Source organism: Hyperolius riggenbachi, chromosome 10 (genome assembly GCF_040937935.1).
Source record: "Hyperolius riggenbachi isolate aHypRig1 chromosome 10, aHypRig1.pri, whole genome shotgun sequence".
Classification (NCBI taxonomy): Eukaryota; Metazoa; Chordata; class Amphibia; order Anura; family Hyperoliidae; genus Hyperolius; species Hyperolius riggenbachi.
The window spans coordinates 199,063,087-199,075,347 of record NC_090655.1 but is presented as its reverse complement, the minus strand read 5'-3'; the positions used below and the strand labels follow the sequence as shown (position 1 = coordinate 199,075,347).

Genomic DNA, 12,261 nt, shown 5'->3' with positions numbered 1-12,261 from the left:
TTATGATCTACCACTTGTTGACCAAAAGCTACAAGGTCATTCCATAGGGGTACAACCGATGGGTAATTCCTCCACTTGTGTATTTCCATTCTGCCTGCCCCCCTGCATCTCCAGCATGCGGCACCAGCCATGGAATTTATTCTCCCAGCACGTTCTGGCGTAAAATCACCTAAATAAAATTTTGTACTGCATCAGCTGTAAGTTGGGGTCAGGGGTTTTCCATATTCTACTCCAAATTTCTGGCCATTTCTCTGATAATAGGGTCTTTAACATTCTCTCCCATTTCTTGCAATAAATTGGCGGTTCATGCTGGTCTGATATTTTTAGGAAGTCGTATAGCAGCGACAATATCTTGGGGTCTTTTACTAAGTAGGAGGAGTTTCTCTCAGATGTTCGGATCTTTTCTAATGGGTTTGTTTTTGTTTGTATAACTCTTGACTTGCCTAGACCACTATGTCCCTTTAGCGGGTTGTGTATCCCCAATTCCTTGTTATCATATAAATTAACTAAACGGGTGTCCCTATTTAGTCTGCTCCTGGTGAACCACAATGCTGAGGATGCAGGGAGAATTCCAGATTTTCTCTTAGAGAGGTCAGATGGGAAAGGTCCTTCTTTTTCTGACATTTTTTCATTAAACTGTATAAAAATTTTAATGTGGGTTTTAGCTAGGGGTGAGATGACATCCCACTCAGATTGGGAATATAAGTAATATGCCAGGTGAACACCACGTCAAAGTTAATGTCCTCATTTTCCAATGCGGTCCACAGTTTTTTACCTGGAATCAGAAATAGCTCTAATTTCCAATCAATGATTCTTGTTAGGTGTATGCTCTTATAATAGGATGCGATGTCCGGGGCCGACATCCCTTCCATTGATTTGTCTCTACTTATTATTTTATAACTAATTCAGTGTGCGGATTTTGTCCAAATAAAATACTGGAAAATTCTATGCCATTCTTTATGCCGTGTGCTGGGGAGGGCAATCGCTACACATTGTATAATGAACAATATTTTGGGTAGAACACACAGCTTTATTGCTATTCTGCCTAGCGGGTTGAAATAGGGACATCCCCACCCCTTAAGTTTTTTCTTGCTTTCTTCCATCATGTTTTTGCAATTTAGATCAAATAGTTTATTTACATCTTAGCTTAGCTTAACCACTTTACCCCCGCCCGTACGAATTTCTCCGCCCCTTTTTCCATCCTTTAACCCCCAGGGATGGAGAAATCCGTACTTTCCGCGCTCCCGCCGCTACCCGCGCTCCCGCTCGTAAACATGCCACCCGCCGCTAGTAAACACGCCGCCGCCCGCTCGCCCGGAGATCAATGAACGGGAAAATCGTTGATCTAAGCCCCGCAATGATCCGCTGCTCTCCGATGAGCAGCGCGATCATTGTGAAAAGTAAACACTTACCCAGCCTCCAAGTACTTCCTCCAAGCTTCCGGAAGGACGCTTGGAGGTCGCATTAAAACAAAAAGTTACTGTGGCCATCTTGTGGACAAATAGTAAAACTACACCCTACACATTTTTCACATACAAATAAATTACTTTTACACAAAAAATTAACTCATTACCTCCCACACTCCCAATTTTTTTTTTTTTGTAATTAAAAAAAAATTAAAAAATGTACAATAAAAAAAATACATAAATAGTTACCTTAGGGACTGAACTTTTTAAATATTTATGTCAGGAGGGTACAACACTGTTACTTTATAAACTATGGGCTTGTAATTAGGGATGGACGCAAAACTAAAAAAAATGCACCTTTATTTCCAAATAAAATATTGGCGCCAAACATTGTGATAGGGACATAATTTAAACGGTTTTATAACCGGGACAAAAGGGCAAATACATTTCATGGGTTTTAATTACAGTAGCATGCATTATTTAAAAACTATAATGGCAGAAAACTGAAAAATAATTAATTTTTTTCCCACATTTTTCCTATTTTCCCATTAAAACACATTTAGAATAAAATAATTCTTGGCATAATGTCCCACCTAAAGAAAGCCTAATTGGTGGTGGAAAAAACAAGATATAGATCGTTTAATTGTAATAAGTAATGATAAAGTTATAGACGAATGAATGGAAGGAGCGCTGAAAGGTGAAAATTGCTCTGGTGGTCAGGGGGTAAAACCCCTCAGTGGTGAAGTGGTTAATACCCAGATATTTAATTATTTTGTTCCCAGCCAAAATTGTTGTATTCTTGCACTCTTTTTCTTTTTTCTACAGAGCAACCTAAATCCACAATAATACTGTTTTCCTTAATTATTTTAAAATTTGATTTTGCACTGAATCTGTTGAATTTTTTTTTACAATTTTCACACTTTTTCAAAAAATTTTTGTAAAGAATCTACTGTGTCTCTTAATGTTAGCAGAGGGTCGTCATCGTAAGCCAAAATGTTGATATTTTCGTTACCTGCAGATATTCCTTTCATCTTATCATCACTTTGGATACTTTGTATCAGTGGTTTGAGACGTAAGTTAAAGAGTGGGTGAAAGGGGGCAGCCCTGCCTCACTCCATTTGAGCTCGTAAAATGTTTTTGGATATATGAGAATGAATTATTAGTTGTACATTTTGGCTTCTGTACAGCTTCTTAATTCTATTGATGTAAATAGGGCCTAGGCCAAATCTCTCCAGGCAGTTAAAGATGAATTCATATGAGTTACGGTCAAACGCTTTTATGGCGTCTATTGCTTTTAGGATTGCCTCTTCTTTTCTAATTTCACAATTGTGAATAATATTGATTGCTGTATATATGCTTTCTTGTATATGCCTATTTTTTTTCAGAAACCCGTTTGTTGTTTCCCCAAGATCAGGTCTGAGACCCTCTTTAGTTTACTTGCTCAAATGCGTAAGTATAATTTGACATCGGAGTTTATCAGAGATATGGGTCTGTAATTTGCACAACAGTAAGCCACCTTGCCTTCCTTTGGTATTAATGTAATGAGGGCATTATTGGAGGAGTCAGAGAAAGTTGACTTTTTTTCTGTGTTGTTAACCATCCTACAAAAAAGGGGTGCCAGTTCTTTGGAGAAATATTTATGGAGAAGTATTTTTTTTTAATTAAATGTACTGTATATAACATGCACAATTAACACAGCAAGCATTTTATAAGTGCTTGCAAAAATTGTCTTTCCATTTCATTTGGCTATCTGCTATGATTCTATGATTCTGCATAACCCCCTCCCGACCATCTAACGCCAATTGGCGGTGGGAGAGTGGCAGCCAGCCGCAATCGGAGCTGGCAGGCAATTGGGGGGGGAAAACACTTTGTTTTTAGTTTTCACAGCGCTGCGATCTAGCTTTGTCACTTAGCTGTCCCCTGGAGTGGCTCACAATCGAATCCCTCTTTTAGGCTAATGCCCATGAGAGCCGATCATAATGGTTAATCGCGGGGGGGTATGAGTTGGAGTTGTAAAAAATCGCCTGGTCACTAGGGGGGTGTAAGCCTGTGGTCCTCAAGTGGTTAAACTGCTAAAAATTCAGATTGTGCAGCAGCAGCACAATGCTTCTCTCTCTAGTTCTGCTGCTTTTCTCAGAGATGTGCGCTGAGCTTTCCAGCTGTCCCTTGTAATGACCTGAGGCTCTTTGTAGGAAGTCATTCATTCAATGGTGAATTGTGTTTCTTATCTAAAGGGAAAGCTCTTTCAGGCCAGAAACCCACTAGGAGCGATTTTCTGAGCGCTTTGCGATTTGAAAATTCTTGCTAATGTAATGCTATGGGTGTGATCCCACTTGAGCGATGTGATTTTATAAAAATCCCCCATAGCATTGCATTAGCAAGAGCTTTTTCAAATCACTAGCGATTACAAATAGCTTCTAGTGGGTTTCTGGCCTCACACCATAAATGCAGACAGCAAATGCAAACGCACTGTGATTGTGCTGCATTTTTTCAATTCACACTGGAAGCATTTCTGTGCGGTTTTCTTGCGTTTGTTATTTTTGTGTATGGGTTTGTGTCAAGGGGAAACAAGTTTTTACAGGTGCTGGCTGAAAAAAAGGCAAAAACAATACATGTTGTGACACATTTCGATAATTTTTACACAAAAGCAAATGTTCACTAAATACAGCATGAGGAAACAGGGTGGCCGTGCACCAGGCGTGGGAGGAGGTTTGTAGCGGAGTTACTGGGAGAGAGGAGGCGCCCCAAGATGTGAAATGTGGAAGGGATATTGTCAGCTGCATAAAACATAAATAAATAAGCTTACCTCTAAAAGGAAGGGGAAGCCCAAATAAGTTAATAACAATTTTAAGAGAAATCAGTAATATCCCACACCAAGCTCGGGGTGTTGGCCATGTATGTTGGTTCCTTTGAACCCTTAGGGCCCATTCACACCTAAAATCGCTAAACGCAAATGCTGAGCGATTTAAGCACTGAGCAATTTAGCCTGCAGAATCGCTCCAGAATCGCTCAGAAAACACTGCAGGGAACACGTTTGCGTTTCAGCAAATCGCTTAGAAGAGAACACTTCCATATACTTTGATTGTACACACGTTTTTCAAATCGCTAGCGATTTTCAGCAATGCTGAAATCACGCTGAAAACGCACAAGTGTGAATGGGCCATTACACCCTTTTTTGTTCTCCTGGAGAGAAGCCTAAATTGTCGAAGACTAAAGAACCAGAGTCAGGACGATCTTTCCTTACCAGCCGTTACACTGTGGTTGCTGGTCTTGCAACATATTCTTGTGAGTATTCTGCACATACTGTTGTTGAGTGTCCCATACCCTCAACGTGCTACACTATCAGGGGCTCCTGGTGTCCCTGTCTCGTTTTTTTGTCTCCTTTGGAAGGTCCTCAGACTCCATTGGTACCACACCCTCTTTGTAGCGGAGTGCCCAGAGAGCCCAGGCATTAGGAATAGCGTGGTCAGGCACTTGCCGCTGTGCCTGACCATTGGCAGTGTTTGCCATCCTGCCGCCCCTTACTTCCTGGTGCCTTAGGCCGTGGCCTTGCCTGAAATCTGGCCATGTATATTACCTGTATCAATAATCACCTGAGTAACACCATCACTCATTATAAGTGAAGAAGCTGCTCTGTTAGGCCCGGTTCACACTTGCGGTTTTGCAAAAACCGCACCGGATGTCCGGACTGCACCGGAGCCGGATCGGACCTGAACCGTACGGTTCCTGTCCGGATCCGGTCCGGTTGCATACGGTTTCCGTGCGGTATGAACACGGTTGCGGTCCGGATCCGGATTCTTAAAGAGATAACAACCTGTATAAAAACAAAAAAAAATGTTGGGGTCTGGGAGGTCAGCAGAAGGGGGACCTGTGGAATCAGGCCCTCCGCTGTTTAGCACTCACCTCCACCTCCAACATGCTGCCAACATCTCCAGCTCGTGCTGCTCCACTCCAAAATGGTTGCCCATGTGTCCCCGATACAATATCGCCGCAACAATCCTCATAGGAAGTGGGGTAGAACATCCGGATTTTTTGCCAGTGTGTTGTGCGCTCTCCGGTTCTCATTGGTTTCCATTGGCCGGATGGTGCAGTCCGGCTCCGCCCCGGATACGGCTGCCGGAGGAGCCGGACCAAAAAATAGCGCATGTTGGAACGGACACCGGAGTCCGGATCCGGTCCGGCTCCGGTCCGGACGAAACGGACACATGTGAACCCTGGCATAGACTTACATTGCTATGCCGTGCGTCCGTTTCGTCCGGCCAGCATGCGGTGCGGCTCCGGCACGGCTATTCCGGATAGCCACCGCTAATGTGAACCGGGCCTAAGAGATGTCACCACTAGTAATATCAGATGTGTTTTATAAACAAAGGAGTTTCTGATTAAGAAGGGCTGTTTTACCATAAACCTGTTTTACCTAATGGTATTGATCTTTTCGACATCCTCATCAGTTATTCCATCTCTCATGTATAAAAAGTTGCTGGTGGTGTGCATCTGGCGTCCATGCTTGGTACTAACCTCTTGAAGCACGCCCCCTAGTGTGGGTTGGCAGCCTGTATATAGAAGAGTGCATTAGTAAAATGAATTCAGTTGCTACTGGCAAATGTAGTAAATAGTTCTAAAAAGTCAACAAATTATCTAACTAATATAGATCAGCTGAAAATAATGCTGGTTATTTTGGTGCCAGTGCAGTGGGAAAGTTGCTACTTAATGCCAATTTGTCGAGCCAACACACCTTTTGCTTAAAGGACCATGTCACGGATGAACCGTGAAGAAACGCAATCAATCGGTTTTCTGATTGTGATTCATGATACAATCCAGATTGCATGTCTAGGAACAGCAGAAGGCAAAACCTGGAGTCTGGATTATTCCAGCTGCTCTTCTGGGGATTACAACGTTTTTCTTAAATTACCAGGAACAGCAGACCACTTGCAGCTAGGTGTGAACATCAGACATTTGGTAATACTCTCCAGCCAGCAAGCTTCAGTTCAGCATGGGGGCAGACTTGGTGGAACCACTCTGAACAGATTTAACTTAACTGTATTCTATGATTTGTTGCTGTTTTAAGAGATACTGTCCTTATGATCTATATGAAAACTGTATCATGTAATTGCTAAGGTCCTGCTTATTATCCTCATATTTAATTTATGAAGCTGGAATGACTAGCAACTGGGTTATTAAACTTTTCAGGAAAGCAACATCACATACTATTCATGTCTGGTATTTATGTGATCTATATTCTTTGAAGTTGCAGAATTTGCTACTATAGTTTGCGTGCGATGAACATGGTCTGAGATATGGAAATGTCACATATTTTGGACTTAAGATTCTCGCCAAAAATAAAATAACACCCAGACCCCAGCCCAGGGGCTGGCTCTGAGCTCTGTCCTGAGAGCAAGTTTGGATAAAAGAACCACAGCAATCTCAGCAAGGAGTTCAGCATCTTTAACACCACTTATGGATTGAAGCTGGCAAGAGAACCCACGGCTAGCTTCCCAGATTTATGTAATAAAGGAACTTTGAATTTCTTGTATTTTCCACGCAAAGGACATGTTTCTTCCAAAACTTTAAGTATTCATTCTCTTTGTTTTTCCTTTTATTTTATCTGTGCTACTGTTTCCATAATTGTTATTTTTAATATTTTTTCTGTATATATCAATTATTTATATTGCATTTCCAATAAAATACCTAAGGTAATTTTCCTCAGCGGCATACCTGCTCTAAGCACGCTACCTGAAGTATTGGATTATTTCAGCCATACTAGCGTGTTTTTAACAATTTTATTCACAGGTTTAGAATAGTCAATGCAGGTCCTCTGTCCTTCTACAGAGATGGTGGCAGCCTGGTAACTGAAATATTGTGTAGTAAGGTGTTTGTGTCGCTCACATGCTCCCTCCGAGCCTGTCTGCTGCCTGTTTCATCAGCACACTGATTGCTTCCACAAGGTTTAATGGTCTGGCATTGAGCAGTCCGACTACTAAGGGACCTGCGACAGACCACTCCAGTGAAAAAAGTAAGCTGTTAAAATGTGGCAGAACCAACAGGTTTTGGTCTAGTTCATCTACTCATGGGTGATTCTCAGGATTTTCTTTGATTTCAAAAGCATTTGCTGAATAGCAGTTGCTAAGTCTAAGTGCCAAATAGTGTGTAAGTGAGTAGGAAGGATGGCTGGTAGCTTACTGTCTTGGCAGTTGACCTGCCATTCTGGAAATGCTTCTGAAAACAACAAACAAAAAACAATGAGAATCCCCCACGAGGAGATGGACTAGTGCAAAACCTGTCGGTTCTGTCAAATTTTAACCTCTTGCGTTTTTGGCTGGAGTGGTCCGTTAACCACTTGAAGACTGCGGTGTTAAACCCCCCTAGTGACCAGGCCATTTTTACTTAATTGGGCCAGTGCAGCTTTAAGGCCAAGCTGCAGGGCCGCACAACACAGCACACAAGTGATTCCCCCCCTCTCCCTTTTCCCCCCACCAACAGAGCTCTCTGTTGGTGGGGTCTGATCGCTCCCCCTATGTTTATTTATTTTTTATGTAAATATTTTTATTATTTTTTAAATAAAAAAAACATATTTCTTTAAATGTTTTCCCTCCCTCCGTCCCCCAGACAGCCAATCACTGCGATACTATACTGAGTGCAACTAGACCTGGCTAACCTACACTGCGGGCACCCATATCTTACTACGGGGGGGGGGGGGGGGGGGGGCGCAATTTTTACACCCTCGCCCTGGGTGCATTTTAGCCTAGAAACTGCACTGACAACACCTCTGTGTTCAATGTGCACAACATTCTCAGCGGATTCCCTGCGGCTCTGTGGGGAGTGCATATGTAGAGTATAGTACTACTGTGTAACTAAGTAAACCTGAGACAGATGAAATTAATCTTTTATACATACATGGGTCTCCAGCACCCTTCAGGCTAATCAGTCCCTCGCTGTCCTCCGTCACCTGGATCTTCTGCTATGGGTCCAGGTACTTGACCCAGCCAGGCGTAGTGCGCATGCACACACTCCGCCACTGGGAGCGTACTACACCTGCGCAGCACTATTACGTAGGTGCAGAATGCTCACGGCTGTGGGAGCAGCACGCAGCCGGACTGCGCTGACTGGCTGAATTACTGGGACTCATAGCATAAGATCCAGGTGGCGGAGGAGGACAGCGAGGGACTGATAAGCCTGAAGGGGGCTGGAGGAAGCCCCAGGTATATATAAAGCTTTTCTTTTCATCCATCTCAGGTACCCTTTAATTCGTAGTCACCAAATCAAATTTTAACAACATATAAAATTATTTGATTTCATGAGCAAAGGGAGTGCATACATTTGCATAAACCAGCATAAACGCAGAAATGTTTCCATCTCATTGACCATCTCTATTAGTGACACGGCTACACATCAGGCTTTATTCTTACAGCATAGATGTTATTTAGATGTTATTTAGTACATATATAAAAGAGTCCTGTGTACACATCATATATACAGTCACAATCAGATATGTATATCTGACTTTAAAAATACGGGGACTGCTTTATTGAAGCAGCACAAGTAACTATTTTTTGATTGGTTTATTTCATTTTTATGGACTAAGCACAGCTATTACTGTGTACATAAATTATTTATGATGACTATCATCTGAGAAATAAAACATTTTATCATATTTTCTATTTTACTTACAATTTAAATTCATTAGGAGTCGGGGTCGGAGTTTTTTCTAGACTCCGACTCCAGGTACCCTAAAATTGCTCCGACTCCACGACTCCGACTCCACAGCCCTGATCCACGGTTCATGCTTTAAAGGGAAACCATGACCAAGAATTGAATTTCATCCCAATCAGTAGCTGATACCCCCTTTTACATGAGAAATCTTTTCCTTTTCTCAAACAGACCATCAGGGGTCTATGTAAGGCTGATATTGTGGTGAAACCCCTCCCACAAGTAACCCTGAGGACCATGGTCCTGGCAGTTTCCTGTCTGTGAACCTTGCTGCATTGTGGGAAATAGCTGTTTCCAACTGCCAAAAAAGCAAGCAGCAACTACATAACCTGCCAACAGTAAAAATGCCACCATGTGATAAATGTCAGAATGTAAATCAGGGATTTAAAAGATTTTACAATGGGCAAACACTGACTAAATCATTTATACATAATTATTGTAAAAATTAAGCACTTTTTTATTACATTATTTTCACTGGAGTTCCTCTTTAAGGCAATATTGAGTTATTTGCTCATGTGGTTGCTGTTACTTACCTTGTATCTGTAAATTCTGTTGCCAGTTTACAACTTGAGGATCCTGTAGTAACTGGCGGAGGTTGTGGGGGTCTTTACTGAACAAGAAGTATGTATTTGTATAATGATCCGAGGGGTCCTTCATGTCCTACAAGAAGAAAGGCAGAATATATAAAAAAATGACTACATAATAAAATATATAATCTTATACTATATACAGCGGGATGCAAAAGTTTGGGCAAACTTGTTAATCATCATGATTTTCCTGTATAAATCTTTAGTCGTTACGATAAAAAAAATGTCTAAATAAAAAATACTAGTGACCCTAGCCCATTTAAAAACGGGCTAGGTCTGTCACTAATCGCCCGCCGTGCACACATGCCACCCGCCGTGCACGCGCACACATGCCCACCCCTTCTAGCCCCATCCTCCGGGCAGCACGGTGGCGTAGTGGTTAGCACTCTTGCCTTGCAGTGCTGGGTCCCCGGTTCGAATCCCAGCCAGGGCACCATCTGCAAGGAGTTTGTATGTCCTCCCCGTGTCTGTCTGGGTTTTCTCTGGGTACTCTGGTTTCCTCACACATCCCAAAAACATACAGATAAGTTAAATTCCCCCCCCCCCCCTAAAAATTGGCCCTAGACTACAGTACATATACTACACAATATAGACATATGACTATGGTAGGGACTAGATTGTGAGCTCCTTCATGAGACAGTTCGTGACAAGACTATATATACTCTGTACAGCCCTGAGGAAGATGTCAGTGCTATATAAATCCTAAATAATAATAATCCTCCTCCGGCTCTCGGCAGTGTCTCTGCATTTTGTACCTGCACATGCGCAGTACAAAAAAGCATTGACACACGGACAGACGCAGGGAAACTAGCCTATTATTGAATAGGACAGGAGACACACACAGTGATATTTGAGAAGTGAAATGAAGTTTATTGGATTTACAGAAAGTGTGCAATAATTGTTTACACAAAATTAGGCATGTGCATAAATTTGGGCACCACAAAAAAAGAAATGAAATCAATATTTAGTAGAGCCTCCTTTTGCAGAAATTACAGCCTTTAAAGACTTCCTGTGGGTTCCAATGTGAGTCTGGATTCTGGTTGAAGGTATTTTGGACGCGTACGTTAAAAAGGGGCGCTGGGAAAAAAGGGCGCGGGGTTTTAAACGATAAGCATGGATAACGTTTAAAAATGTATTGTACTGTATTTCGTTTAAAATTAATGTTTTAGAAAGTAATACATGTTTTGAGACCCCGCATGTTGCTACTCTTCAGAGAAATTTAAAAGAGGAGAGAAACTTACAATTGACCCCCTTAAATACTCTTTCTCATAATTAATTGGATTCACCTGTGTATGCAGGTCAGGGGTCACTGAGCTTACCAAGCCAATTTGAGTTCCAACAATTAGTTCTAAAGGTTTTGGAATCAATGAAATGACAACAGTGCTCAAATTTATGCATCAGCCTAATTTTATTTAAACAATTATTGCACACTTTCTGTAAATCCAATAAACTTAATTTCACTTGTCAAATATCATGGTGTGTGTCTCCTATATGATATATTTAACTGCCATTTTTTATCGTAACAACCAACGATTAATACTGGAAAATCATGGCGATTAACAAGGTTGCCCAAACTTTTGCATCCCACTGTATAAAAATATGTATAACAAAATTACACAGACAGAGAGCTCTAAGCTTCTATTTACAAATATATATATATATATATATATATATATATATATATATATATATATATATATATATATATATATATATATATATATATATATATATATATATATATATATATATATATATACACATACATACTGTGTATATATATATATGTATTGTATTTTTCGGACTATATGGAGATCCTGACCATAAGACCATAAGACACACCCAGGTTTAGAGGACAAGAACCAGGGGAAAAAAATATATACTAAACCTAGTGCATCCTTGGTGAAGGAGCATCTTGTAGGTTATGCCCCCTTGTACCTCTTGTGTTTCCCTGTGTCCTCCTCTGTCCCCCTTGCGTCCTCCTCTGTACCCCATGTGTTTGCCTCTGTTCTCATCCTCCTTTATGCCCCTTTGTGTTCCCGTGTCCTCCTCTGCAGGGGCACAGTACAGGGAGTCCTCGACATTGCAGTGGATTGGAGGTTTGGGCACAGTACAGGGAGTCCCTGACTTTTTTGGGTCGGGTTAGAGGTTTGTATTGGCAGGCGTTCACAAGTCAGGAACTCCCTGCATTTGAACTATAAGATGCAAGTGACTTTTTTCCCCCACTTTTGGGGGAGAAAAACTGAGTCTTATAGTCCAAAAATACAGCAAATTGGACATAATGTCACATCAAACTCCAAATATGAGCTGGACAAAATTATTGCCACCCTTAATATTTGGTTGCACACCCTTTGGAAAAAAATAACTGAAATCAGTTGCTTCCTATGACCATCAATAGGCCTTTTACATCTCTCACCAGGAATTTTGGACCACTCTTCCTTTGCAAATTGCTCCAGGTCTCTCTTATTGCAAGGGCGCCTTTTCCCAATAACAATTTTAAGATCTCTCCACAGGTGTTCAATGGGATTTAGATCTGGACTAATTTTCTGGCCACTTCAGAACTC

General features: G+C 41.4%; 1 protein-coding gene across 2 annotated transcripts in view; it reads right to left on the bottom strand.

Moving 5' to 3' along the window:
• The window catches only part of LOC137536180 (glycine N-acyltransferase-like), a 58,738-nt gene that overhangs the window by 20,895 nt on the left and 25,582 nt on the right, over window positions 1–12,261 (bottom strand). For both annotated transcript variants that reach the window (XM_068258274.1, XM_068258275.1), the window contains exons 4-5: window positions 9,644–9,770; window positions 5,821–5,956 (exon numbers count right to left, since the gene is read on the bottom strand). In XM_068258274.1, coding sequence (XP_068114375.1) covers window positions 5,821–5,956; window positions 9,644–9,770 — 263 coding nt within the window. The remainder of the gene's footprint in view (window positions 1–5,820; window positions 5,957–9,643; window positions 9,771–12,261) is intronic.